At 56.3% G+C, this 25,374-nt stretch overlaps 1 protein-coding gene across 1 annotated transcript in view; it reads right to left on the bottom strand.

Moving 5' to 3' along the window:
- Positions 1-3,705: 3,705 nt before the first annotated feature.
- The window catches only part of MUC5B (mucin 5B, oligomeric mucus/gel-forming), a 41,118-nt gene continuing 19,449 nt past the window's right edge, over positions 3,706-25,374 (bottom strand). Inside the window, exons 21-45 of the mRNA XM_044682087.1 lie at positions 25,117-25,255; positions 24,915-25,028; positions 24,073-24,252; positions 23,265-23,504; positions 21,866-22,022; positions 21,131-21,259; positions 17,423-17,567; positions 16,988-17,031; positions 16,702-16,899; positions 14,372-15,196; positions 13,880-14,309; positions 12,582-13,179; positions 12,263-12,444; positions 11,799-11,827; positions 10,443-10,516; positions 9,800-9,977; positions 7,879-7,983; positions 7,695-7,732; positions 6,771-6,950; positions 6,516-6,638; positions 5,447-5,533; positions 5,097-5,219; positions 4,301-4,349; positions 3,984-4,092; positions 3,706-3,781 (exon numbers count right to left, since the gene is read on the bottom strand). Of these exons, the coding sequence (XP_044538022.1) occupies positions 3,706-3,781; positions 3,984-4,092; positions 4,301-4,349; positions 5,097-5,219; positions 5,447-5,533; positions 6,516-6,638; positions 6,771-6,950; positions 7,695-7,732; positions 7,879-7,983; positions 9,800-9,977; positions 10,443-10,516; positions 11,799-11,827; positions 12,263-12,444; positions 12,582-13,179; positions 13,880-14,309; positions 14,372-15,196; positions 16,702-16,899; positions 16,988-17,031; positions 17,423-17,567; positions 21,131-21,259; positions 21,866-22,022; positions 23,265-23,504; positions 24,073-24,252; positions 24,915-25,028; positions 25,117-25,255 (4,552 nt within the window). The remainder of the gene's footprint in view (positions 3,782-3,983; positions 4,093-4,300; positions 4,350-5,096; positions 5,220-5,446; positions 5,534-6,515; positions 6,639-6,770; positions 6,951-7,694; positions 7,733-7,878; positions 7,984-9,799; positions 9,978-10,442; positions 10,517-11,798; positions 11,828-12,262; positions 12,445-12,581; positions 13,180-13,879; positions 14,310-14,371; positions 15,197-16,701; positions 16,900-16,987; positions 17,032-17,422; positions 17,568-21,130; positions 21,260-21,865; positions 22,023-23,264; positions 23,505-24,072; positions 24,253-24,914; positions 25,029-25,116; positions 25,256-25,374) is intronic.

Genomic DNA, 25,374 nt, shown 5'->3' with positions numbered 1-25,374 from the left:
GGGAGGGAGCGCGCAGGTGAGTGAGGACTAGAGAGCAGAGGCAGGAGGGTTTGCCGTGGCCAGAAGAGCCGGAAGCAAAGGAGAGGATGGGCAGAGGCTTCTGGGTGCTGGGAGCTGAGGGGGCAGCAGGAGGGACCCGCCTCCATCCTCTGGGAAGTGCCGGGAAGCACAGCTCGGGGCCCAGAGGGGACCGGAGGGACGCCGAGGCGGTGCAGAAAATGGGCCGGGAAGGCGTGAAGGGCTCCTTGTGGCCGCCGAGATTCTGTAACGCGAATCTGAAGCGATTCACCGTCCCGGCGGCGCCCTCCCTTTGCCGTTTTCTTCTCTGGAGGCGGCTAAGAGGGGACGGCCGGCCTCTGGCTGCCCAGACAGACTCGGAGCAGGTTTCCCGGGGGGGGGGGGGGGGGGAGGGGGAGATTGGTGACTGAAAAGAGCGGAAATACGCATTTTCCCGACTTGGAGGGGGCCCCTTCCGAGCCCCCCCCCGTAGGGAGTGCTTGAGGCACTTTACATCTGAGTCTCCTCTTATTCCTGCAGCAACCCTGGGAGGTGGGCTGCTTATTACCCTCCCTTTACAAATGAGGTCAAGTGACTTGCCCAGGGTCACAAAGCTAGGAAATGTCCAAACTCGGGTCTTCCTGATTTCAGGGCCCCCCGAGAATAGGAGCAGGGGCTTCCTCGATGTTCCCCCTCCCTCACCTTTCCTGTCTAATCAGTTGTCCGTTTTTGTCCGGCCCTTCACGTTTTTAACACTGGTCCTGTTTGCCGTCCCACTTCAGGCCCTTCTCCTTTCCTGGACCCTGTCGATGCTCTTCCTGCCTCCAGTCTCTCCCTGCTCCCATCCCCCCCTCGAGGGCACGATGGCTGGGCCATTCCCATCCCTTTCCAGCTGTTTTGTCCATCACTCGGCCTCATGCTGTTCCCTGGACGTGGCACCCCTGTGCCTGGAAGGACCTCCCTCCCCCTCTAAAATGCCAGGCAGGAAGGCCGGCCAGCAGGGCAGGACTGAGTCGGGGTCCAGCAGGGCCGTACAAAGGGAGCCGCCACGGCCACTGGGAACGATGAGTCAGCGTGCTTGTGGGTGGCCTCAGATGGAGGGCTGTGTGTAAGCCCAGGAGCACTCCGAGGGGGACCAAAGGATGGGGAAGGCCTGAACTCGTCCCCTGAGCATCGGCGGAAGGACTCGGGCATGTGGAGCCTGGACCAGAGAGGAAAGCTCGAGGGGACACGAGTCGTGCTTGTGTCACCTGCTGGCCTGTGTGAATGATACTGGCAGTCTGTGACCGAAACCTGATTGGATCCAGGGCAGTGGGATGGCTCAGTGGATGGAGAGCCAGGTGTGACCTCCGATCTTTCCTCGCTGCGAGACCCTGGGCAAGTCACTTAACCCCAACTGCTTTCCTGCCTTGGAAACAACGCACAGTGTTGATTCTAGGAGGGTATATGAGGGGCTAAAAGCGTGACTGGATCTTCTTACATCCAGCTCAGATCTTGCCCCCAGAGCCACGAGGCTTGTCTACTGGGCAGAGTGGCCGGTCCTTACTCCTCCCCCACCCCAAGATCTCTCCTAGTCTCAGCCTGGTGGCTTTTCCTCCCCAATCTGGGGGCTCCCCAAGATCAGCCTGGGAGAAGCTAGAAGCTAGAGATCAAAAAAAAAAAAAGAGGCCGAGCCCAACATGACCCAGAACATGGCAAGTTTATTATCGCATCTCTCAGGGACAGACAGGTCCGAAGAGCCCAGGGAGCTGGCCTGTGGCTGCATCGGGCCTCCTGTGGCTGCCTCAGGCCTCCGTCTCTTCTCTTGTCAGAAGGACTTGGGAATCCCTGCTCTCCCTCTCTGCCTGCCTGGCACTCCTTAGCCTTGCCTCTGCTCTTGTCTGCGTGGAGCTGGGACCAGGGAGCCAGAGACGGGCAGGCGGTGGGTGGCACTGCCACTCACATTTGTAGCCACGGGGACCGAGAGAGGGCACAGACATTCCCTCAAGCGCGAGAGCCTCCTCCCCACCGCAGCCAGGGGCGGGGGGGCAAGCTAGGACCTGACTGAGCACGTCTGGCCCCATTTGGGGGGTTCTTTCTGGAGGATGACTGGTGAGACTTCGGAGGCCCTTGGAGGACCCCAGGGGTGTTTAGTGGGGGGAGTCGGGCGAGGGAATCTGAGGCCGGTGGGCCATGGCCCACCTTCCCATCTTTGAGGGCCAGAGATCTCCTGTCAGGTAGTCAGTAAGCATTTATTAGGGGCTTTCAGTATGCAGACACGGTGAGGCAAAGAAAGGGGAGAAGCAGCTCCTGCTCTCAAGGAGCTCACAGGCTACATCCATTAGCTCGGGGCCCCCAACCCCTCTTTGGGACAGAAAACCTGCAGGCCCTCCCCCCAAAGTGTTTGGCCAGCCAGGGGGAGGCCCCAAGACTCTCAAGCCCGCCCTATTGGGGCTGCTGAAGGAATGCTGGGGGAACTGCAGGCAAAGGCGGCCCAGAGAACCTTTCCTGGACTCGGAGGAGAGTTTCTGTCCACACTGGGCCCCAGGCCAGCCCAACAGCCTCCTCCCAGCCCTCCAGCGGGGTCCCTAGGAGGGCATGTCGTGGGAGGGCAGGCAGGCGAGGGTGCAGCTGCAGGCATCCACGTGTGTGTAGCTGTGCTGGATGGTGGAGCCGTCGGGGCACCTCATCTTCACCTCTTCCTGGTGCACCCGGGTCTCCTGGCAGCAGGTGCACCTCCTCTGCATCTCGTTCACCTCCAGAGAATACCTGCTGGATGAAGGCACTCTTGGGGCCACCCAGGAATCCCAGCGAGTCCCACCCCCTCCCTGGCGGCAGGAGGAGGGCCTTGCTCAGGCCACCCAGCGAGAGCGGGCAGAGCCAGAGGCTTGGCGTCTCTCCAAAGACCCGCCGGGTGCTCCCCAGCTCCCCCCAGAAGACATCGTGGAGGAAGGCAGAGTGCAGCCAGGTCCTGGGGACGCCACCCTGGCCTGGGACAGGTGACCACGGGCGCCCGGCACCTCCAGACCTTTGTCTTACTGGACGGGCTCTCCCTCTGCTCCCTTTCCCGCGTGTCCCTGCCTTCTGGCGGCTCAACCTCCACGAACATTCGGCTTGCCTGAGAGTCGCTCCTGGGCTCGCCCCCGGGAGCCTTCACAGGGCTCTTTCTCCTCTGCACTCCCTTAGCTCTTCCTCTCGGGGCCTCTCCCGTGGCATGGGTCATCCCCAGGTACGGGCCACCCTGGCCTTCCCCCCGGGCAGCCCGAGAACGCCCGAGGGTGGCTCATCGAGGATGGCCCGGGGGCCTCTGAGGCCTTCTGTGAGAGTGTGGTCAGGGCTCGCACCCCACGGCTGGATGCTGAGGGCAGGCGGCACCCGAAGAGGAGCCCTCGATGCCACCCTTTAAGTGACTGGGAGCTGGCTATTCCTCTGGCTGGGTCTGCTTGGGCAGGTGGGGCATCAGCTGGTGCCCCTGGCCTGATGGAGGCTATGGCGGCCCAGCAAGCCTTTCTGAGTCCTTCAGGCACCCCCGAAGAACTGTGGGGAGCCTCATGAGGGATGCTGAGCTCAGGCTGTGTCTGTGCTTGGCAGGCTCGAGCTGGGCCCAGGCCACGGGCCAGTGGCTCCCCCTTGCCACCCTGGTATCTGCAGCCCGTCTGGCGCCTCGCTGGAAGACTGTGACGGCGGAATAATGGCAGCCCCCTAAGCTGTGTCTGCAGCACCGTGCGGTCACAGAGCTCTCCGCGTGCTCCCACATCGGGTCTGCCCTAACAGCAGGGCAGGCCTTTGGGCCACAGACTGGAGGCTGCAGGGACAGAGCCGGGCAGGGCGTCTCCGCTTGCACCCGTGGCTAGAGCTGCCCACAGGATGAGGGAGGATCTCGCCCAGTGTGGATACTCGCCGAGGCCTAGACTTCCAGGCAGACTTGCCTCTCTGGGGCGGGCGGGGGGGTTGGGGTGGGGGCTGGCCTGGAAGGAGGAAGAGGAAGGGGCTTGTGGCTCACTCACATGGACGTGGAGAAGCACGACCCAGCACAGAAGGTGACGTTGACGGCTGTCTCTGACACGCAGCCGCCGTACTGGAGAAGAGTTTCATTGGACCCAACCTCACAGTTTTCTGGAAAGAGGAAGAGAGAACTTGCCCCGGTCCAACCTCCCTTTCCTGAGGTTGGCCAGACCATCCCTCCAACCCCTAGGCAGGGGCAGGGGCAGAGTGGGGGTGAGGAGTGAGTGGGGCTAGAGATCGTGGGGGGTGGAGGAGGCCTGGAGCGCCCGGACACTTCTGGGGTCCCAGGCATACTCACAGATGCCCTGCCTTGACTTACCCTCAACCGCCTCACATTCGTAGCAGCAGCCAACTTTCCTGAGGACTCCCTGCAGGCAAAGCACAGCAAGTGGAAGACTTTAGAGACTGGACAGGGCAGTGCGGGGAGGCTGGACCCCCAATTTGGCGGGGGGCAGGTCTCCAGGACACCAGAGCTGGCAGCAGAAGCACCAAGAGCCCCCCAGAGGGGACTCTGGGCCTCAGTCTCCTGCGATCCTCCCAGGAGAGCCTGAAGGGCAGGGAGGGCGATCCCTTCTTCCCACCGAGGAGGAAACGGGCTCAGATGGTTGGAGGTTCCATGGCTGGCAAGGGGCAAAGGTGCTTGGGGTCTGGAGCCCAGGGGCCCTGGAGGCATTGGTCTGGGTGGGCCTTGAGGGGTTCACACCAGGCTTCCTTCCTGTCCCCAGCTACTATTCTCCTCCTCCTCCTCGTTCTCCTCCTCCTCCAGTCCACATTTATTTAGCGCCTACTGTATGCAGAGCACTTTGAGACTAATGCCGTCTCATTTGATCCTCACAGCAGCCCTGTCAGTGAAATGCTCTTGTCATCCCCACTTTACCCTTGAGGAAATCAAGGCAGACAGAGGGTGAATGACTCCTCCAGGGTCACAGCAAGTGTCTGAGGCTAGACTCCTTGCCAGCTTTCTGCACCCCATGGCACCCCCGAGCCACCCCATCAGACAATTTGAAGGTGCTTGGGTTTGCCAGTTTTGGAGATGGTGCCAGGCTCCTGGAGAGACTTGGGCAGCCTGTGTTTGTCCTGGCATGTGCCATGAGTCTGAGGGAGGGAAGCGATACCTTGCACGAGGGCACGTCTGGGCACTTGGCGGGTCTTTGCGACAGGATGAACTGTCCATCCACTTTCTCACAGTGGTATTCCGTGCAGTTGTCCACGCTGCTGTTGACCCAGGTCTCGTTGAGCTGCAGTGCCAGGGGGAAGGGGGTCACGTGCCTGCCTGCCTCAGAACCCTCGACAGCGGGCAGAGAGTAAACATCTGCTCTGGAGAAGGCCCCGGGACTGAGCGGAGCTTCCACAGGCTGCCCTTGAGTCAGTGCCTACATACTGGCCTGCGGCCTGGGCCCCAAGGGCCCTCCCCTGCTTAAATGCCTGGGCGCTAAAGGTCCCCCCAAGCCCTCCGGGGTCTCACCCTAATCCTCTGTCCATCTGGGGTGAGGCACACCGCTAGCACACACTGCCCACAGCACTGGCCCGGGCGGACCTGGTACTCCTGGTCCTGCGGCGAGAAGCAGAGAGCGGGCTGAGTCCTCCTGGCAGCTTTCTCTCAGCTTCCCCAGGGCTGTTCTTCCAGGTGAGCCCCCCTCGGGTCTCTCGTGTCTCCCGTGGCTAGACCGTGGCAGTCGTCTCCTCCCTCATCGCCAGCCTCCCGTCTCTTGCCCTCCAATCCATCTTGCACCCACTGTCTCAGCAAGGTCTGAGCACTACCCTGGCCTCTGCTCAGGAACCGCCTATAGCACAAAGCTCCACCTTCTTAGGTGGCAGTCGAGGCCCGTCTCGCCTCCTCTCCTGCTGGCTCTCTGCACCACCCTGTGCCTACCTGCCTGGGCAGGGCTGGCTCATGGCTGCCTCTGTGCCTTCCTTTGTTCAGGGAACTTTCAGGGGGTTTTGTTCAGCCCCAGCGTGTCCTCCCCTAGGAGGCTTCCCTTGCCAACCTCAGGCCCCTGGCTCTCCCTTAAAGCTCCTTTAAGGCTTGGGTGGGCAGCCTTTATAGCCTGGCACCCTTTGGTGTACCCCCTGGCACCCCAGCTCCTGCTGAGCCTTCCAGGCTTTCTCCTATGTGGACTGTGAAGCCCCCCCCAAAATAGGGCTGGAGTTTCCCTGGATCCTCAGACCCTGAGATGGCAGAGTTGGTGTCTCAAGCCACTCTTTCTTTTTCATCTGAGGAAACTGAGGCTGGGGAGGGGAGGGATTTGCCCTGGGCGACAGGGGTCTTCTGCCTCAGGGTTGGGACTCTATCCCGCGTCCTCTGACTTCAGGGGTGTCTTTGCCTCAGGCCCGAGAAGCAGGGGTAAATGAGGAGGAGCTCAGGGGAAGACGTGAGCTCGAGGCTGTTGATGACCGGCCCTCCCGAGGGGGCCCCTGGGCCGCAGATCCCTTGGCCATGCTGAGCCGGCTCGGGGTCCTCCGGGAGACCAGGAGAATCACATGAACGGGGAGAGGGTGAGACGAGGCTGGCCAGGGAAGAGGCTGGGGCTCACCGGGCCGCAGGTGGTCGAGCATGGCTCAGCCTCACACCACACTGTGCTGTTGGTGTCCGGCTTCACTTCGGCGTGACAGGTACACGTGTGGCAGGGCAGGTCTGAGGGGACAGTTGACCCAATCTGGGAGGAAGGAGACCAAGTCAGGGGAAAGAGCGGCATCCAGCCTTCCCGGGGACCCTGCCCAGGGGGAAGGGAGGGACGGAGGCCCCCCTCCCAGATGAGGCAGGTGGCAAGCTGAGGACGGCTGCCAACCTGCCGGACCAGCCAGGAGGGATGCTTGCGTGGGAGCAGTGAGTGAGCCGCTTCCCCCGCTCCTCCCCTAGAGCTGGCTACGAAGGTGCGGGCACACTTGCATCCTTCGATGGCCAACCTGGTGCACAGTCCCACCCGGGCACCCACGGCACACAGGCACCAGCTTCCCCAGCGGAGCAGCTGAAGGAGAGGAGGGGCCAAGGTTCTTTAAGTAGTGAACGGTCCGCGCCAGGCCAAGGCGGCTGCCATCGAGGAACCATGAACCAGGACACGTCTTCCCATGGGGCCCTTCTCCTTAAGAGCTGCTCTTCTGGGGGAACGGAGGACATCTGCCTTCCTCTCCCCCCTCCCAGGGGTGCTGCTCAGAGTGGCTTCAGTGCCACTGAGTGGGCCCACTGTACAGATGGCAGCTATGGCACACGGAGAAGCTTCAGGAGGTGACCCAAATCCCACAGCAGATGGCCGTGGGACAAGCACAGAGAGCTCCCTTCTGGGCACCCGAATTCTCTCTGGCTCTGCCTCTGGGTTTTCTCCTCTTGCTCCTCTACCTCCCGGCTCCCTTCAAGTCCCCACTACAGACCCTCTTCTCCAGGAAGCCTTCCCCCAGCCCTCCTCAATTGCCGGCCATCCCGTACACAGCTGGCTCTGGATATATTTGCTTGCACGTTGAGCCCCCCAACAATTAGATGGTGAGCCCCTCGGGGGCAGGGCTTGGCTCCTTTGCCTCTTTGGATGGCCCCAGCTCAGCCCATCCATGCTGAGGGCCTGAGCATGTCTGTCTCTGCCTCCCTCCCTGTGGGAGCTGCCCCCTGGCCCCAGGGAATGGCTCCTGAGCAGCTTCTTCCCTTGGGAGCTGGCCCCAGGCGTGATCGTGGGGGGTCTCTGAGGACTGTGGAGGCCCCAGTGCCGAGGAGGCTCACTCACCCCGTAGGTGGTCCCGTTGTGCTCACACTGTTTCTCTCCTGCGAAGCACAAGAATGGGGAACGTGAATGGCAAGGGGAGCCTGGAGCATGCCTCAGAGAGCCCCGGTGATGCCCCCCAGCACGGCCACGTGGATAGGACAGGCTGGCCCCGAGCGTCCCCAGGGGCCCAGAGCTCAGTACTCACGGCAGCCAAAGACAGGACAGCAGTCGCCTTTAGGCAGGATGCTGAACGACTCCTCATGGGACTGACAGCTTGGCTGATCTTGTGGGCAAGTGGACGGGTCACACACTGGGAGAGTGGGAGAATGAGCCACAGGTGAAGGGAGAGCTCAGGGATTCTGGGAAATTCCCCTCTTGCTCTCAGGGCATCTCTGCAAACTTTACTGCTGGGTCTGCGAATGGTCAGTGCCTCTCCCCCCCCCCCCTCCTGGCTTTCAGAAGGGAATGCCAGTGCCAGAGGAAGGGGGCATCCCCAGGCATCCCTGATATTTGTGCCTAGGCTCCCCTGTGGCTTCTCTCCCCATAAAGAAAGAAAGTTTTTTTCATGCTGGTTTTACGAGATGGGAAAACTGAAACGGAGGAGTTAAATGACTTTCCCAAAGTCACACGGTCAGCAAATTAACAGGTCAGGACTAGCCTAAAATAACATAGCCCTGAGACCGAGCTAGGATGATTCATATTGTCCCCATTTTACAGAAGAAACTGAGGCAGTCCAAAGGGAAAGTGATCTTCCCAGGGTCACACACTTAGTAAGTGGTAGAGCTGGGATTTGAACTCAGGTGTCCATGTTCTAAACTAAGCGCACTAGAAAGCCCACCTGCCTCTAGAATGCTTCCAGATCCTTAGAACTCTCCTATGGAAAGCAGTGTGCCAATCCTGGATTTGTCTAGTGAACAAATTGTCTAATGAGCAAATGAACATTGGCCTCCCTGGCTAGGTGGAGCCATCTTTTCTCACTTTCTCCTGCCCTCACCCTCTCTGGGCCCAGGGCAGAAAGCTGCACACCCCTAGAGAACCATGATTCCCTTGCCCCTAACTCCCCTTTGGCCATCTCAGCAGCGCGAGCCTTTCCCTATCTTCTGCTCCTGCCCTGAGTACCCATCCCACCATTCTGGAATCTTGCCAGCCCTTATTTCTCTTCTGAGCTCCAGGCCCACGGGGCATCGGCACCATGTGTCCTGCCAACCCTTCAGTCAGCCCAGGGGCCAATCCAAGTCCTTCTTTGAGTCTGGGGTGCTCTCTTCCTCCCTGCCACGCAGACATGGAACCCGGGCACCATCTTCACTCTTTCCCTCCTCAATCCTGTATTCCCTTCCTTCTGTCCCCAAATCTCTTCTTCATGCCCACAGCTGGGCATGTCTCCCTGGGACTTTTTCCTATTCCAGGGCCCTCCTCGGTGGTCACCTTCCTCTAGTCGGATGGTCATCAGCTGCTAGTGATCCTCCTAGAATTCAGGGCTGGCCAGAAACCTTCCAAGGCTGCCCCCTTCCATCCCTCCTCTGAGCAGCCTAAGAAGCTCAGAGTTCTGTCCCAGCCTCTCTGACCACTCCTGCCCCATCGATGTGTAGAGGTCTTGTAGCTCTCTGGGTTTCCTCACCTGGAACGTGCTGTGACTCCCCAGGAAAGTGGGGGCTCTTCAAGAGCAAGACCTTCCTCCCTTTAGCATCTTGCCAGACACATGGTTTGTGCTTAATAAATGCTCCTTGATTGGATGTCTGGAGGGGAAGTCCAACTCCTTAGTCTGCCATTCAAAGCTGTCCACAATGTGGCCCCCCCCTCAGCCAAACCGATCTATTTGCTGGCTGAGTACTTCTTGGGCTTCTCTATGTCCATGTCTCTTGTTTCTGCTGTGTCCTGAGGTCCTGAGCTGAACTCCCTCCCCACCACCTGCTTTTGAATGGCTGTCTGACTGGAGGGGCAGAAAGATGAGAACACAATGGCCCTTGCTCTCAAGGAACATAGTGACCTTCTCTTGGAGAGCCTCATCTACCTCCTCTGTAAAATGGTCCTGATCCTAGGACCTGCTCAGAGCCCATCTAGGCCAGCCTCCTCATTTTACAGGTGAGAGAATGAGGCCCAGGGAGGTGAGTCCTGGCAAGACTTACCACAGTGTGCCTCCACGCAGCAGGCATTGTCTGCCCGAGGCTGGTAGACTATGACGAAGCCCTTTTGGCAGTTGGGGGGTGGCGTGGGCTCCTGGCACTGCACGGGTCTACATTGTACTGTGAGGGAGCTGTTGTCACAGACGCAGTCTTGGCAGTTACTGGTCCATTGCTCTCCAGGCTGTGAGGAATACATAGAGACCAGGTATTGGCTTGGTCAGGGGCCAGCCCCCGGAGTCCAAAGCAGTGTTCATTCCAAGGCTCGTGCCCAGAGCCTAGCCCGTGGACCTTCAGTGGGAAGCCAAGGAGAAACTTCCTCCACGGTTCTTGGATCTCCCCACCCCCAGGACTAGGCTAGCCCCCCTGGCTTTTTCCAACTGCATACTGTAAGTGACTGTCCCTAGCTGCGTACATTGGGAGACCCTTTCCTGCCACACTCTCCATCTGGGAGCTCAGCCCCGGGACCTTCTTCTTCCCCACATCTCCCATCTCTCCAGCCCATCCTCAGCTCCTTTGCCCATCACCTCCACTGCCAGAGGCATAAACTCATTTTGGTTGTAAGCAGAGGGTGGAACACATAGCGAGGAACGGGGACTGTGCCTGGAAATGCTCAGAGAAATGGCTTCTGCGTTATCTGTCCTGATACCCTGCCTCCACTTCTATCCCCATGATTGCTGTAGGTATTGGGCTGAAAGACAATATTCTTCTCAATGCTGGGGTCTAGAGAGAGAACAGGAGTGAGGTCCACACAGGCCCCTTTGGGAATCCCAACACGGAGGAAATGCAAATGGAACAAACCAGCAAAGCAACAAAGAAGCTGTTAGAGAGGCGAGATGAGAATTGACCGAGTGCAGTCCCTCTGAAGCCAGGGGAGGAAAGAAGATGCAGGGGTCTGGGTGGTCAACAGGACCACAAGCTGCAAAGAGATGTCAAAAAGGTTGATGGTGGAGGAAAAGCCAGTTGATTGAATATTAAAGAGACTGCTCACAACTTTGGAGGGGGCACATTCATCCTAGAAGTAGAATTTCAAAACTAGACTGTAAGGAGTTGAGAGAAAAGTAAGTCATGAAGAAAAATATAGAACCCAGCAACCATCCATCCATCCATCTGGATCTCCATCCATTCATCCATTGACCATTTGTTCTGTCTAGGAATTAATAACAACAATACAATAGCCAGTATTTAACAGCCAGCTTTAAGCTTTCATTCATTGATTGATTGATTTTATCTAATTTAATAGCCAGCTTTAAGATTTGCAAAGCCCTCTTCTGGATGGCCTCTTTCAATCTTCACAACAACCCTGTGAGACGTGCATTATTATTATCTCTGTTTTACAGAGCAGGAAACTGAGCCTGAGAGACACTGGATCTTGCTCAGGGTCATACAGCTGGTATCTATTTGAAGCCAGATTCAAACTCGGGTCTTCCTGATTTCAATTCAAATGTTTGATGCCCTATGCAATCCTGCAATCTGCCCACCCATCCATCCATCCATAGTCAGCCATTTTCTATAGGTGCAAAAAGCAGTTTGTCCCTTTAGAAAATGACTATTTCTATAGATTACACCATTCATCCCTCCCTCCATCCATCCACCTGCTTTCTGTCCTTATGTACAAAAATCCCTACTAACTACTAACAACAATCCATTGACTTCTCCATCAACTTCATCAATCCTGTCGCTCTGTTTGATTTGTCTGCGCATCCATTTGTTTATTCATCCATAGGTTTGGAATTAGAGTGTGTGCTCCTTGAGGGGAGGAGCGATCACTAATGCTTAGAACTGTGATTAAAATGGAGCCTTTAACAAAGAAATATCCACTCACTCATCCAGCCACCCATTCATTCACTGTATCCATTTAGACACCCCGTTGCCCATCCTTTCCATTTATCTGTCCATTGATTATTCCAGCGATTCACCCTCTCATCCATCCATCCCAGAATTGTGCCTATTTCACACAGGAAGCCGACCCACTTTGGAAAGGACTAGATAATGTGTTCGTCACCTGTCTTGGTGGGTGCACATCGTAGCAACCTGGAGGAGGAGTGCTTTGTGGAAGGGTGGATGAGGGTACAGCCGACGTGGGACTTGGACACGGTCCATTAAATCTTTCTATTTCACATTGTTGGTTGCAAATGGCAAAAAAACTACAGCCTGCTTTGTCCGTCCTGTTGTAGATCACGTCACCTGGCGAAAGAAAAGGGGATCTGAGAAGTTCCTCTTTTGTGTTGAGGGCCATAGGATGCATCCCAAAGGGAGAAGGCAAGAAGCAGAGGGGGCGGGAGAAACATTAGTCAAGTGAACGGCTGTAGAGGAAACAGGAATTTTGCCGTGAGACTTTCTGGAGAACTTCCCTAATGCCACTGTGTAAGACAAATGGATTTCAAAGAATTGCAAACTAGTAGCAGGATAGAATTTACTCAAGGTGAAAATGAGGAGAAGTCTACTCACCGATTGAAAACAGGTCACCTGCCACGAGGCAGAAGCATGGAGTTGTGAAGGTTGAGGGCGCTGGGGATGTCTGTGACACAGGAGGAATGGAGACAGAAGTGGAAAAGGTAGAGATGGTGGATGTCTGCAAAGCAGGGGTGGTCACAGGGGCAGTCCTTGGACTGGAAGGTACAGGGGTGGAGAAGCTTGACGTTGGGGTTCTGGTGGGGGGGATGGAAGATGTCACTTTGAGTGAGGTCAAGGTTGAGCCTGTTGGGGACATGGTAGATGTGGTGGTAAGTGGCACAGATGGGGTGGTTGTGCAGTGACTGTAGTCGTCACAGCAGAGCACCCTGACGTGGTAGTTCAGGCAGTACTTGGTGGGTTCAGCCTGGTTCTGGTTCATGCAGATCAGGCCAAAAGTGACGTTGCATTGCACAACTTGTTCCACTTGACTGAGGGGCCGATTCGGGTACTTCTCTGCCCGACACTGGATGTCCTGAGGCTTCTCACAGATGGTTTCCCCTGCGGCCCGGAGGTTGTCATAGGTCTCAAAGTCTCCTCCATCTTTTCCAGGGATGGGGTAGCTCTGATCAAGCCATTTGGTCCACACACACCTGGGCTGGCACTCTGTGGCTGATGTCGCCGTGGTGGTGGTTCCAGAAGAAGGGCTTGTGCCCAGGGACCTGGGAGTCGCCTTTGTCCGTGTGGTGACCTCAGGAGAGGGCGATGTTGACAAGGTGCTTGGTCCTGCTGTGGTAGCCGCCACAGGTGAGGTTCCTGCAGGGGTTGTTGCTGTGGAGGCAGCAGGTGATGTTGTGGAGGGTGTCACCACACTGGTAACTTTCTCGGTCCTGCCTCGGGTGAGTTGTGTTGGCTTGGTGCCCGCTGTGTTCACATTTGGGGTTTGAGAGGAGGTGGCCAAGAGCGTGGAGCTGGCAGAGGTGGTCGTGACGCTGGTGGAGGATGTCGTCCGGGTGGCCGATTCCGTGGAGGATGTCGTTCGGGGAGCCGATTCTGTGGATGCTGTGCTTGTCAGAGATGGGGAGGTTCTTGTTGTGGATTGACCAAGGGTCAGTGGAATAGTTTTTGTAATGATTGGGGCTGACAAGGGCTTGGTACTAGTAAATTTCAAAGTTGTGCCAAGAGATCCTGAGGAAGTATGGCTTGTACTCTTGCCTTGCACAGAAACACTTTGTGGAGTCCAAGTGGTCTTTGTAGATGTTGTCCATGTTGAAGAGGAGGTGATCAGTCTTTGAGTTGTGCTCAGTGTTGTTGATGGAGTCTGCGTTGGTTCTATGATTGTGGAGGTTGGTGAGAAAGGGGAGCTTGTTTGGGTTGTTGGCATTGCTACTGTGGAAGGGCAGTGTGTGTAGTCATCACAGCACAGCACCCGGATGTTGAAATTGTAGCACATATTGAATTCCCCCTTTTGATCCTCATTTCTGCAGATCAGCCCAAATTTGGGGTTGCATTGCAGAACCTGTCCGATCTGGTCAATGCTCACCTCAGGGAAATTTTCAGCTCGACACTCAAGTTTTTTGGGCTTTTGACAAATTTTTCCTCCTGCCTTCCTGATATTTTCATATGTTTCAATGTCTCCCCCGTTGATTCCAGAAATTGGGAAGTCCACATCAAACCATTCAGTCCACTCACACTTTGGTTGACAGGGAGTAGAGCTTGGGGTTGTGACCTCTGGGATTGTCCTTGGTGAGGAGGTTATGAAGGTTGATGTGGGGCCAAGAGAACCTGCTGTAGTAGTCTGTGGCCCCAGAGTTGTGCTCAGTCGTGTTGGTGCTGTAGAGATCTCTGAGTATGTGGATTGGCCCTTTGTTGTCCGTGATGGTTCTGTAGATGAATGGATGTGGGGAGAACTTGTCTTGACCGTGGTCTGCTTTGGGCTGGGAGAATTTGCTGTTGTCACCACCATCTTGGTTGTTGTAGCCAAGGGCGTTGATACTGGCGCTCCCGAGGTCCTTGCTGTGCTGCTGATGGCAGTGTTGGGAGATGGGGGAGCTGAAGTAGGCGCTGATGGAGATGCAGTGGTCATTATGATTCTCGTTGGGTTTGGAGGTGAACCTGTGGACTGTTGGGTCGCAGTGGTGGCTGATGTATGTATGGTAGTGAGGGACAGCTGTGGTGTGGTGCCAGTCCCCAGGCTGCTGGTCAGTTGTGGTGTTGGTGCTGGTGGGGTGGCTGAGGTCCTTCCAATGCAATGGCTGTCATCACAACACAGAACCCTGATCTTGTAGTTTTGGCACATTTTGAATAATCCTGGTTGTTCTTTATTCCAGCAGACGAGGCCATAGTGAACATCACAATAAACAACTTGTCCTAATTTCTCAATAGGTACGTTAGGGTAGTTCTCTGCCTGGCATTGGATTTCCTGGGGGTTCTGGCAGAAGGTCTTCCCTGTGCTCCTGATCTTGTCATATGTCTCGATGTCCCCCCCAAGCGCTTCTGACTTGGGGTAATTCGTATCAAACCACTCAGACCATTGGCACCGAGGCTGGCAGGACACACTAGTAGTACTGACCGCAGTGGGGGTGGACCATATCCGTGAGGTCAAGGCTGTAGAAGCTGCAACTGTGGTTGTGGATTTTGTGACTGATGAACTGGTCATCAAGGTTGTGGACCCTTCACAAGGCATGTAGCGGCAGCACAACATCCGGATCTCATAGTCATGGCACAAGGGTGGGTTGTCGATGTTGTAGCATAGCAGCCCACGGGACAGGCTGCACTCCACCTTCTGTCCCACTTCTTCTAGTGACATGTTTGGAAATGCCCGGGCCCTGCATTCCACATCGCGGGCAGTAGAGCAGACTTGGTATCCACTTAGCCGTAGATTTTCAAATGTGTCAAAGTCTCCACTTTGCGGCCCCGATTCCGGCGTGCTACCGTCATACCAGTCAGACCACTCACAGACTTCTCGTACACACACAGTGGAAGTTGCTGAGATGGTGGGTGTTGGCCCTGAGCAGGGAGACAGAAAGGGAGATCCCTTGTGGACCTGTTCTCCTGGGGAGTACAGTCCTTGGGATTAATGCCAACAGGGCACCCGTTTCCACACTACCAACGGCTCTCCTCACAGCAACATCATTCAAAGGAATGGTGGCTCCTAAGGGAGACCAGACAGGAGAGGATGTGAGCACTAATGAAAAAGACCATGGATTTGGAAACAGGGAACCCTGGGTTTGAATCTCACCTCTGGAATTTATTTCCTACATGGCTGGGGGCCAGTCATTTTAATCTGCTTCAGCTTCAGTTTCCTCATCTGTAAGTGGGATGAGAATATCCTCTACCTTATGGGTATTTTGTGAAAATCACATGAGATCCCATCAATACAGTGCTTATGGAAAGCTCCACTGCAGCTTTTAATGGCCTCCAGTCAGACTTCTAGGAAATGTCAGGGCTGAGACTTATCTTCAGGGCTTCTACCATGTGGCCTCTTTGGAGAGATTCTATTACCCCCACCTGATTGCCATCCTGTTGGCACAGTAGAGCTCCCCCCTGGGGGCACTGATCACTGCCTTCCCTGGTGATGGATGACCCCAGAGATCTCTGGCTGGAGAACTCTTAAGGCACTTTCTCCAGAGGATGTGCACATAGAATAATGTGGGGGCCCTTGATGTCCCAGCCAGGAGTTCTGAGAGTTCTGAGGCTCCTGGGAAGCTGCCAGCAGGACTCAGAGGACCAGGGAGAGAATTCAATAAGTCCTCATGGGGGTCAGAGCTGCTGGCTGGCAGCTAACAGATCCAGTATCTGACCCTCTCTCTGCTCATCACTAGCTCTCAGATTCAGAGCAATCCTCCTCTCTCTATAAGAGTAGGTGGCTACAAAGGGCCTGGGTTCAAATCTAACCTTAGAAACTTCCTAGTTATGTGACGCTGGGCAAGTCACTTAACCTATTTGCCTAGCCTATAACCTTCTGTCTTAGAGTTCCTAAGAAAGTAAGGATTTAAAGAAAAAGATTAGGTGGCTGGACTAGGTAGTCTTCAAGGGCCCTCCCAGCATTCTTATTCTGGAATTTTGAGGTTTTAAACATCCAAGTCAAAAAGAAAATGTTTATTTCCTGTTCTGGACATCTCCAAATACTTGGCTGAATGAATAAATGTGGCTGTAGTGCAGGGGTTCCCAAACTTTTTTGGCCTAACGCCCCCTTTCTAGAAAAAATATTACTTAGTGCCCCCTGGAAATTATGAAACTATTTATTGAACTCAGAATAGATTGTAATACAAAAAAAGTGTGGCCATCACCACCTCACTGGATTGCTGCAGTACCCAACAGGGGGTGGTAGCACCCACTTTGGGAATCACTGGTATAGTGGCTCTGCTGGGTAGTATTCTTGGCTTCTGGGCAGGGACCCATTGTTGTAATTCTCATTAATTTGTTGTTTTTATTATTAATCATTCTTATCTCAAATGATGGTTTCCCTGGGAGGATACATGCTCCACTGCCCATATGGTCCCAGATATTACCTGCGGTGGACCGTGGTACGCCACTGGTAGTGAAGGTGAATGGCACGGTGGTGGAGGGCACAGGGCAGTCTTCAGACATTCGCTTGATCTCTCCATTGTCTCCACAGATGGCAATGAGGCAGGCCCCTAGGCCATCAGTGGTATTATAGATGACCTCATGGAAATGGTACGTGTGACCCTCATACAAGCAGGTGCACTCTGGAAAGACGTGAGACCAAATGGCATTATCTGAGCCCTGTCAGCTGAGCCAAGTCCCTGTTCCCGGGCATCTGGGCCACTTACTCACCATTCTGGTCCTGGGCACATTGTATGCCGCTTGTAGTGCAGTTACTAGGAAAGAGAGAAGGAGAGGGGAGAAGATGTGGGGCATGGAAGAGGATCCACAAGGATGAAAACCAATGACACAGCACCCCTTTGTCAGGTGACTCTCAGCTGGGCCCTGAATACATTCATTTCCCTTTTTTCCCTTCCCATCTCAGAAGCCCATACACTCTCCAATGTATATCACTCAGGTGCCATCTTCAGGAAGTTTTTCCTGATTGCCCCCAATCCACCCCCATCCCCCACTCCCACTATGGGCACTCTGTTCCCAGGAGGCATTAATAAATGGCTGTAGAATTGGATGGAATCACTCCACTGGACTTTGTGGGGAATTCAGGGACCATTCTGGGCACTTTTCTCCCCATGCCCAAAGTAAGGGCAGGCAGCCCTTCTTACATACCAGTTTTGGCAATTAGCTGGACTCACGACTCGGTCTCCCACTTTGTAATAGTTCCCATCCTCATCATAACAGCCACACTGGTCCACACACTTCATCTCATCTTCACTGAAGAAAGGTTTCTCAGCAGGGCAGTTTGGGTAGCAGCCTAGGTTGGATAGAAAAGGACAAAGCTTCAGGGAGAGGTCCCCTGCCCAGGGAAGAGAAGGTGCATGATAGACAGTGCCCTCTCTCCTAAGACAGCAAAAGGTCTTGAAGGTCCAAGGTTGCTGGGAAGAGAAGGTTGGGGCTGGGGTTGGGGCAGGAGAACTGTCCTCAGGCATTGTCATGGGAAGGAGGCCTTGGGCTGGTTCTGTCTGGTCTCTAGGGGCAGAACCAGGAGCAATGAGGGAGAGAGATCCTGTGTAATCCTGATGTCCCTAACAAGAAAGCCATCCTTAAGGGGAATATGGTGGATCCCTCCCCAACCCGAGGCCTTGAAGCAACATGTCAATGGCCCTTCAGAGGATGTTAGAAGATGGGGCTGAGACTTGCAGTCAGGGACAGGTTGAGGAGAATCCATGATTCTGAGGCCCTCCACCAAGCCTGGGTCTGACTGAGGCCTCTGAACATTCCTTAGGAAGCCTTCAGGTCCATCTCTCCATTTCACAGATGAGGAAAGGGAGGCTCCGAGGAGGGAACAGGCTTGTCTAAAATCACACAGCACAGTGCTTGTGGCAAAGCCACGAGTAGGAGCGGCTGCTCCCTGTTGCCCCAGCCCAGAGATCTTGGCCTTGCCCATCCTTTGTGGTTCAGGTGGGACTTTGGATCTGTCAGACCTGGGCTCAGCTCCCTTGGGGGGAAAAACCCAACTCTCAAGGGGGCCATCTCCCCTGGGCTCTCTCAATAGGCCAGCAGGCGGTGAGGCACAAGATCCTCCTAAAGCCTGACCTCTCTCATTACCTAATACTGGGGTGGGGGAAGAGGGCAAGGAGGAGCACAGGCCACCTCTGGCCTTCCCACTGTGCCATGTTCTAGTGTCTACTCAACCTGAAAGTCAGGACCTTGTGGCCTTGCCTCCTGTGGCGGAAGGGCCCCGGGTGCATGGTCTGAAGACAGTGAGGCCATAGAGGAATGGTGATGATTAAGCAGAGGAAATAGCCCCAATGGGCTAGATGACTGTTAAGCTAGTTCCAGCCCCCGGGGTGAACAACAGTAACCCCTATAGTAGATAATTTTTGTAAGGCTTTACTTATTATGTGCCAAGCACTGGGCTAAGTGATAGTTTACAAATAAGATCTCATCTCACCTTCCCAACAACCCTGGGAGGTAAGTGCTGTAATTAGCACCATTTTAAGATGGAGGAAACTGAGGCAGACAGGTGACGTGATTTGTCCAGGATCACACAGCTGTTAAGGGTCTGAGGAGGGATTAGAACTCATGTCTTCTTGACTGCAGGTTAAGCTCTCTGAGCACCATGCCGCCTAGCTTCCCACGTGACCATCGCCATCCATTTCCTTCCCTTAAGGCCTAAACCAGGGGGTCTCCAACCCTGTGTTGGCAGTATCTGGTCTCTAGAAGCCAAACTAGAAACCTCATTCATAGGTTCCCAGAATCCCGGAGTTGGGAGGGACTCCAAAGACTGTCAATTCCAAGCCATGGCTAGTTCTCTGATCCCCATGGGGATGGGGGTGACTGGCAGCTTGCCTTAGGCATGATGAAGAAGGGAGACGTCTGAAATTGGTGGTCAGGGTTTTGATTGGGAACAAGTCAAATTTCAGGACAGCCCATATGGGGCTGCACCTTGGATCCTCTCCCTTCTCCCCAACCTTGGAACCTGAGAAAGCTCTGAGTTCCAGAATCCTCACTGTGACTGGTCCCCGCCCCAGGCAAAAATCTCCTTCTTTTCCCCATCTTTGCTCCTTGGTCAACCAGTTTAACAATTAGACTCAAGTCCTTGCCCCTTCACACCAATCAGCACTTGGATTGCTCCCACCATCTGCCACCTACAGCCCTTCGTGTACCTGAACCTTGAATTTGCTGCAGCAAGCCATTCTGTTTCTGTCTAACTGAGCCTCTCCCAGGCTCTCCAAGAGGCTGTTCCGGAGCTGCTGGCCTCTCCCTAAGCCTTTGGTTCCTCGTGCCCCGCAGCCTCACACCGAGGCCTGGCCCCAGACTTCTCCTTTGTTCCCCTTGGGCAGGGAGTGGTGGCTCTTGGGGCAGTGGCCACCCCTTCTGTAGAGAATCCCAAGACCCTCTAGACCCAGCCCTGCTCGCTCCCCCGGCCAAACGCTTTCTGTGTTTATTAATGTTGGAAAGACAGTCTGCAGTCATGCTTTCTTCCTTGTACGCCTTTCACATGACGCTATCCCTGGCGACCTGGGGGCGCCGATCATTTTCCTCCTGAAATTTCCCCTTCCATCTTAGAATGTCATTAATGGGAAATCAACAATCCTCAAGCCATCATCCAAGGCCCACTCAGCCTTGTACTGACCTCATCTCCCCTGGGCCTGACAAACTATGACCTTATATGGGAGGATCTCCTAGCATCTCTTGTTGATTTCACCTCATCTGCATCTCTTGTTGATTTCACCTCTGCAATATTTCTTGTCAATTTCACTTCTTCAACATCTCCTGTTAATTTCGCTTCTCAGTATCTACTGTGGATTTCACTCTTGGAGCATCTCTAATACACCTTCTCTCCTGGGACTCTGCCCTTATTCTAGTACAGACATCTCCACCTCACTTCTGGATAACTGCAACTAACTGCTTGGTTGGGGGGGGGAATGGGTCCCTCTGATTCTAGTCTCCCCTCCACCCCTCTAGTCCATCATCCAGCAAAATGATTTCCCTAATGCGCAGGTCTGACCAAGGCACCTCCTTACTCAGTAGTCTTCACTGGCTCCCTATTATCTCCAGAAGTAAATATGAAATGCTCTGTTTGGCATCTAAAGCCCTCCCTAACCCAGCCCTCTCCCATCTTTCCAGTCTTACACCTTACTTCCAGACACGTCTTCTTCAGCTCAGTGACACTGGCCTCCTGACTGGTCCTCGAACACAATGCCATCTTTCCTCGCTGTCTCCCATGCCTAGGATGTTGTCTAGCCTGACTTTCACCTCTTAGTTTCCCTGGCCTCCTTCAAGGCTCAGGTCCAGGCCTACCTTCTGCCAGAGGCCTTTCCTGGGTCCCCCAGGAGCTAGTACCTTCTCTCTGAGTTTGCCTTCCATTTACATTGCATGTGTGTGTACCATAGAGTCAGTTTAGGTGATGTAGCTGTGGAGTCAGGAAGACCTAAGTTCAAATTCAGACACTAGCTGGGCAAATCACTTGACTCGGATTGCCTCTGTTTCTTCATCTGTAAAATGAGTTGGAGAAGGACATGGCCAACCACTTGGCCGATACCTTTGCCAAGAAAACCCCAAATGGGGTCATAAAGAGTCAGACCTGACTGAAAGGAGGGAACAACAATGATGCACCATCACGCCCCCACGCCCCTTAGGGCGTGAGCTCTCTGAGGATGAGGGCTTTCAGACCCTTCTATAATGGGAGTCCACCTGGCCTACAGGAAGCCTGGGATGATTGCTCGTTGGCTGGATGATGGAGACTAGGTCAGAAATGAAGGGAACAATTGGACCCTCAGCGGACCCCTCCCAGAGAGCTGCCCCAAGTCCTGGCTTTTCCCTTTTCCTCCTCGAGAGGGGATGGAGCTTAAGCTCCAGGGCTGCGGGTACCTTCTAGCCCAGGTAGGTTCACCAAGCACTTCCCGCTTGGGTTGCGGCAGGTCTTTAGACAAGGTGCTCCACACGGCTGGTAGTGCCAGTCGCACTCCCCATGGGGGTTGTAGAAGTCACAGAACATGGCTGAGGGCAAGAAGAGAGGAGCCGTGGGAAAAGGGGAAGAGGAAGGCCTCCCCAGCTTCCAGTGCCCCCCGACTCCAAGAGGGCAGACGAGCCCCAAGAGCAGCTGTTCTCTAATTCCCAGGAGCCAGGAGAGAAGGCCATGCTTCTCTCCCTCCTCTGTTCCACCCACACTATCCTCTCCCGCCTCCACACTCTTGCTCAGGCAGGTCTCTGTGCCTGTAACACCTCAGTTCCCTGCTCCCCCTTGGGGACTAGCCCAGGCCCATCACAGCTGGCTGCCTGTGGGAATCGTTGCCCGCCCACTCTCTGGGCTTTGTTACATCTATCCCAGCCTCTCCTACAGCCAGCTGTGTGTGCGACCTGCCACCCCGGGGTGGGAGCTCTTCCCAGCTCTGCGTCTGGGCCTGGCATGGGGCAAAATATTTGTCTGACAGAGGAGGGTGCCTGGAGCCATTCCCTGGAAGATGACCATCACAGAGGTGCCTGAGGCGTGCTCGTGTGTGTGTATGTGCGGCATGCATGCTGCCAGCATGTGTCAGAGCATGCCAGGGCCTGGGCACTGCCCCCACCCCCATTCCCTCCCTGACAGACATGCCACTGACTCACGACAGACATCAGGCTTCCTCCAGGACACGCAGACACCCATATCATTGCAGGCCTGCGCATAGGCCGCCACAGCTGTGCAGAAGCACTCACAGTCTCCGCCAGAGTCACAGGCGCACGCATCTGACACGCAGGCCTCGTAGTATTTGGTGGAGTCCACCTGGCAGAGAAGAGGAGCTGAGCCCCCTGACCCCCTCCCGCGGGCTTGCCCCTCCGCTCCTGCCTTCTCAGAAGCCCTCCCTGGGCTCCATCACTGCCATTGCCACCCGCCTTTCATCCTCTTTTGCCCGGCCCATACCCTGTACCGGGTACCGTTCTGGGCAGCAGACGCTCCCCGATGACCTGGACCACATACTATCTTTCTGCCCCCGGGCCTGGCCCAGAGCTTTGTCTGTTCCGCAGCTCTCAGACACCCACCAATGGGTGGGCCTAGCCTGGGTCCTGTGACCTGGGGCCTCCCTGCCCAGCCCTCGTCCATCACACCTGGCTGGGGCTGTCTTGTCTAAAGGACATCCGAGCTGCGGCCCGGGGCCTGTGTATGATGGGCCCTTAATTGGGGCGGGCGAGCCCAGGCCCGAGCAGGCTGGGAGGCTCCGAGGCTCCAACCCCCAGCCCGAGGAGCAGCACAATCTGTCCAACCAGGCCTGAGAGAGGACCTTCAGGGGCAGCCGTGGAGGGAAAGGAACAGAGGAAAGCGCCAATGGCTTGAAGGGCCCTGGAGCAGGCAGGGCCCCTTGACTGGCATGGAACCCCCTTCCCCTCCATGCCAAGCCGGGCAGCATCAGCAGACATCCACGAGAAACCCAGCTGACGTATCTATGGCGCTCTGAGGAGGACGAACCCTCCCCCTCTTGTTTCTCAGGCCCCATCGTCATGGGAACCCCACGGCAGCCCTGTGAGATTGGGGGTGCCGGGGTTATTGTTCCATTTTACAGGTTGGGCCACTGAGGCACCACAGGAGGCACGTAACTGCTGGATGCAGGATTCAAAAGTTCAGGGCTTTCTCCTGTAGGCCAGGCTGCCCCAGTCCTGCCCTCGCACACGTATCCCAGCTCAGGGGCTAACATGAGCCATGGCAGGGGGACCAGGGGAGACAAGACAGGAACAACAGGCTGGTGAGCCATTTGGTTTGGCTGGAGATGCGAACAAGTGACAACAAGGGACGGGAATCATGGGAGCTGGGCAGTGGGTGTGTTTAGGAGGCAGAGGGAGCCCCGGGAGGCTGGGGAACAGAGGGGTGACCCCAGGAAGCCCAGACCAAGGAAGCCTGTTTGGGCAGGAATGGGAAGGCCTGGTGGTGGCCCATGGCCAAGGAGGGCTGCCACGGGGACCATCCCGCCCCGGGGCCCTGATCGGGCACATCTCCTGCCCAGAGGACAGAGCTGGCGTCCCCTCGAAGTACCTGAGAGTGGCAGGCGGCAAAGACGTCGCTGTTGATGAGGCTGCACTGCTTCTGGGCCCAGGCCTTGCGGTAAGGGTTGGCGGTGCAGGGGTCCCTGGGGGAGACGGCGTCCGGGCAGGACAGGGAGATCTTCCAGCTGTTGCCAAACTCTTGCACGTCGCCCACCACCGAGAGGCTCCTGGTGGTGAAGTCGTTGACGCTGTTGTCGTCGTAGTTCCCGCAGAGCCCACAGACCTTCCCCTGCACACAGAAATGGGGGGGGGGGAGATGGTGGCACTTGAGGCCCTTGTCTGGAGCCGAGTTTTCGCTGTGGGGCGTCCTAGACCCAGGCTGCCCAACTGCAGAGAGGCCAGCCCAAATGGGTGGGCCACACCCGCTGGAGGGCCCCTCGGGGGGATGACAGGACACCAACGTCTCCTAGGCTCTGTGGACGGAAGGCAGGGACCCCCGGCTGGGGTGGGGGGCTGGAGATGGCTGCTGTGGCAGGCAGGGGGGACTCAGGAGAGCCACCAACCCTAAGGCCTGGATGGAGATTTTTGTTGGGTGTGACCCTTGGCAGGCAGCGGGGCTAGGTGGAGACCCCCAGATCGTGCCCCCTTTTAACCCAAGAGGAAACTGAACCTGGGGACTCACAACAGGCCCATAGGATCCAGAGTGCAAGTGTTTATGGGGACCATTCTACAGATGGGGAAATGGAGGCCCAGAGAGAGCGTGGGGCTTCCCGGGGCCCTGCAGCTGGCCGGAGACGGAGCCAGGCCCTCCCCGGGCACCAGGACCCGGAAGGTGGGTCAGAGGCGGCCAGCCCGACCTTGTAGCGCTGGTGCAGCTTAATGAAGATGCTGGTTTGGCGGTCCCACATCAGGACCAGGCCTGCCAGGGTCTCCAGGACCAGGTAGATGCCTCTGGAGTGGATCTTGTAGGGGACCTCCTTGCCCGGCCCTCTCTCCACTACCTTCACGACACCCTCGTTGAATATCAGCTCGGTTCCCTGGAAAGAGAGGCAGGCGGGGGGCACCAGAGTCAGTGCCAGCTGCTGGCTCCCCTGCCCCAGGAGCTCCGTGCCCCCCGGAGTCTTCTAGGGCCCAGGCCTTGCGGTAAGGGTTGGCGGTGCAGGGGTCCCTGGGGGAGACGGCGTCCGGGCAGGACGGGGAGATCTTCCAGCTGTTGCCAAACTCTTGCACGTCACCCACCACCGAGCTACTCGGGGCTGGACTTGGCCAGAACGGGATCCTGGAGAGCAGTTATGGGAGATGGATTCGCCCCCTGGGCCAGTGGAGGTAGGGCCAGCGCAAACAGGCCAACTGAGGCCAAAGCCCAGAGAAACCCGCATCGGAAGGAAGTGAAGAGGGTCCTTAGTCCATCAGGCTGACCCCCAATGGGAGAGGGAGGTCAGGGCACAGACAAGGTGCCCAGGATGGAGTGCCAGGGGCAAGAGAGTGCCAGTCAGAGGCCAGGAGCCCTTGAGGGAGTCTGAGGATGTGCCCAGGCCTCCCAGCCCCCAGAACTGGCCCGAGGAGGAAGGACGTGCCCCTGGAGCTTTCCTGGAGGGGCTGGGAAGACCCCATGGTGCCATGGGGGAATGCCCGCCAGTCTTGGCTCCCTCTCGGGGAGCTGGGGCAGGGCTCGGGGCACGTGGGCCCCTCCGCTCACCCCGAGGAACACTTTGATGGCCTTGGAGCAGGTGACACCCGTGGTGCCGCACGGAATGTTCTCGGTGATCACTCGGAAGGAGCCGTTGGTGCTGGTGCTCCCGCCGCAGTAGTCCTGGAGGGAGAGGGGCAGGAGAGGGGCTCGTGAGGCCCGAGTGCTCAAGTGGCCTCCGAGGGCAGGAGGGAGAGGACGGGCTCCCCACCTGGGCCAGGGTGTACTCGCAGCTCCCCTCGAAGCCATAGCGCTCGCCATCGAAGGTGATGAAGTGCCCGTCCCCGTACACGGAGCACGTGCCTAGGCACAGGGCTTGGGTGCACTCCCACCGCCGGTTTCTGCAGGTGCTGAGGGGTGAGAGTTGGCAAAAGAACAGCTGATTCCCCCCAGCATGCCCATCCTTAGAGCCTGGCTGTTGGCACCCGGCACAAGTCTCAGCCTCCTCCTCCGGGAGGCCTCCCCAACT

This window comes from Gracilinanus agilis, chromosome 6 (assembly GCF_016433145.1).
Source record: "Gracilinanus agilis isolate LMUSP501 chromosome 6, AgileGrace, whole genome shotgun sequence".
Classification (NCBI taxonomy): domain Eukaryota; kingdom Metazoa; phylum Chordata; class Mammalia; order Didelphimorphia; family Didelphidae; genus Gracilinanus; species Gracilinanus agilis.
Note: the sequence above shows the minus strand (reverse complement) of the source record. Positions and strands in the feature narration are given on the sequence as shown.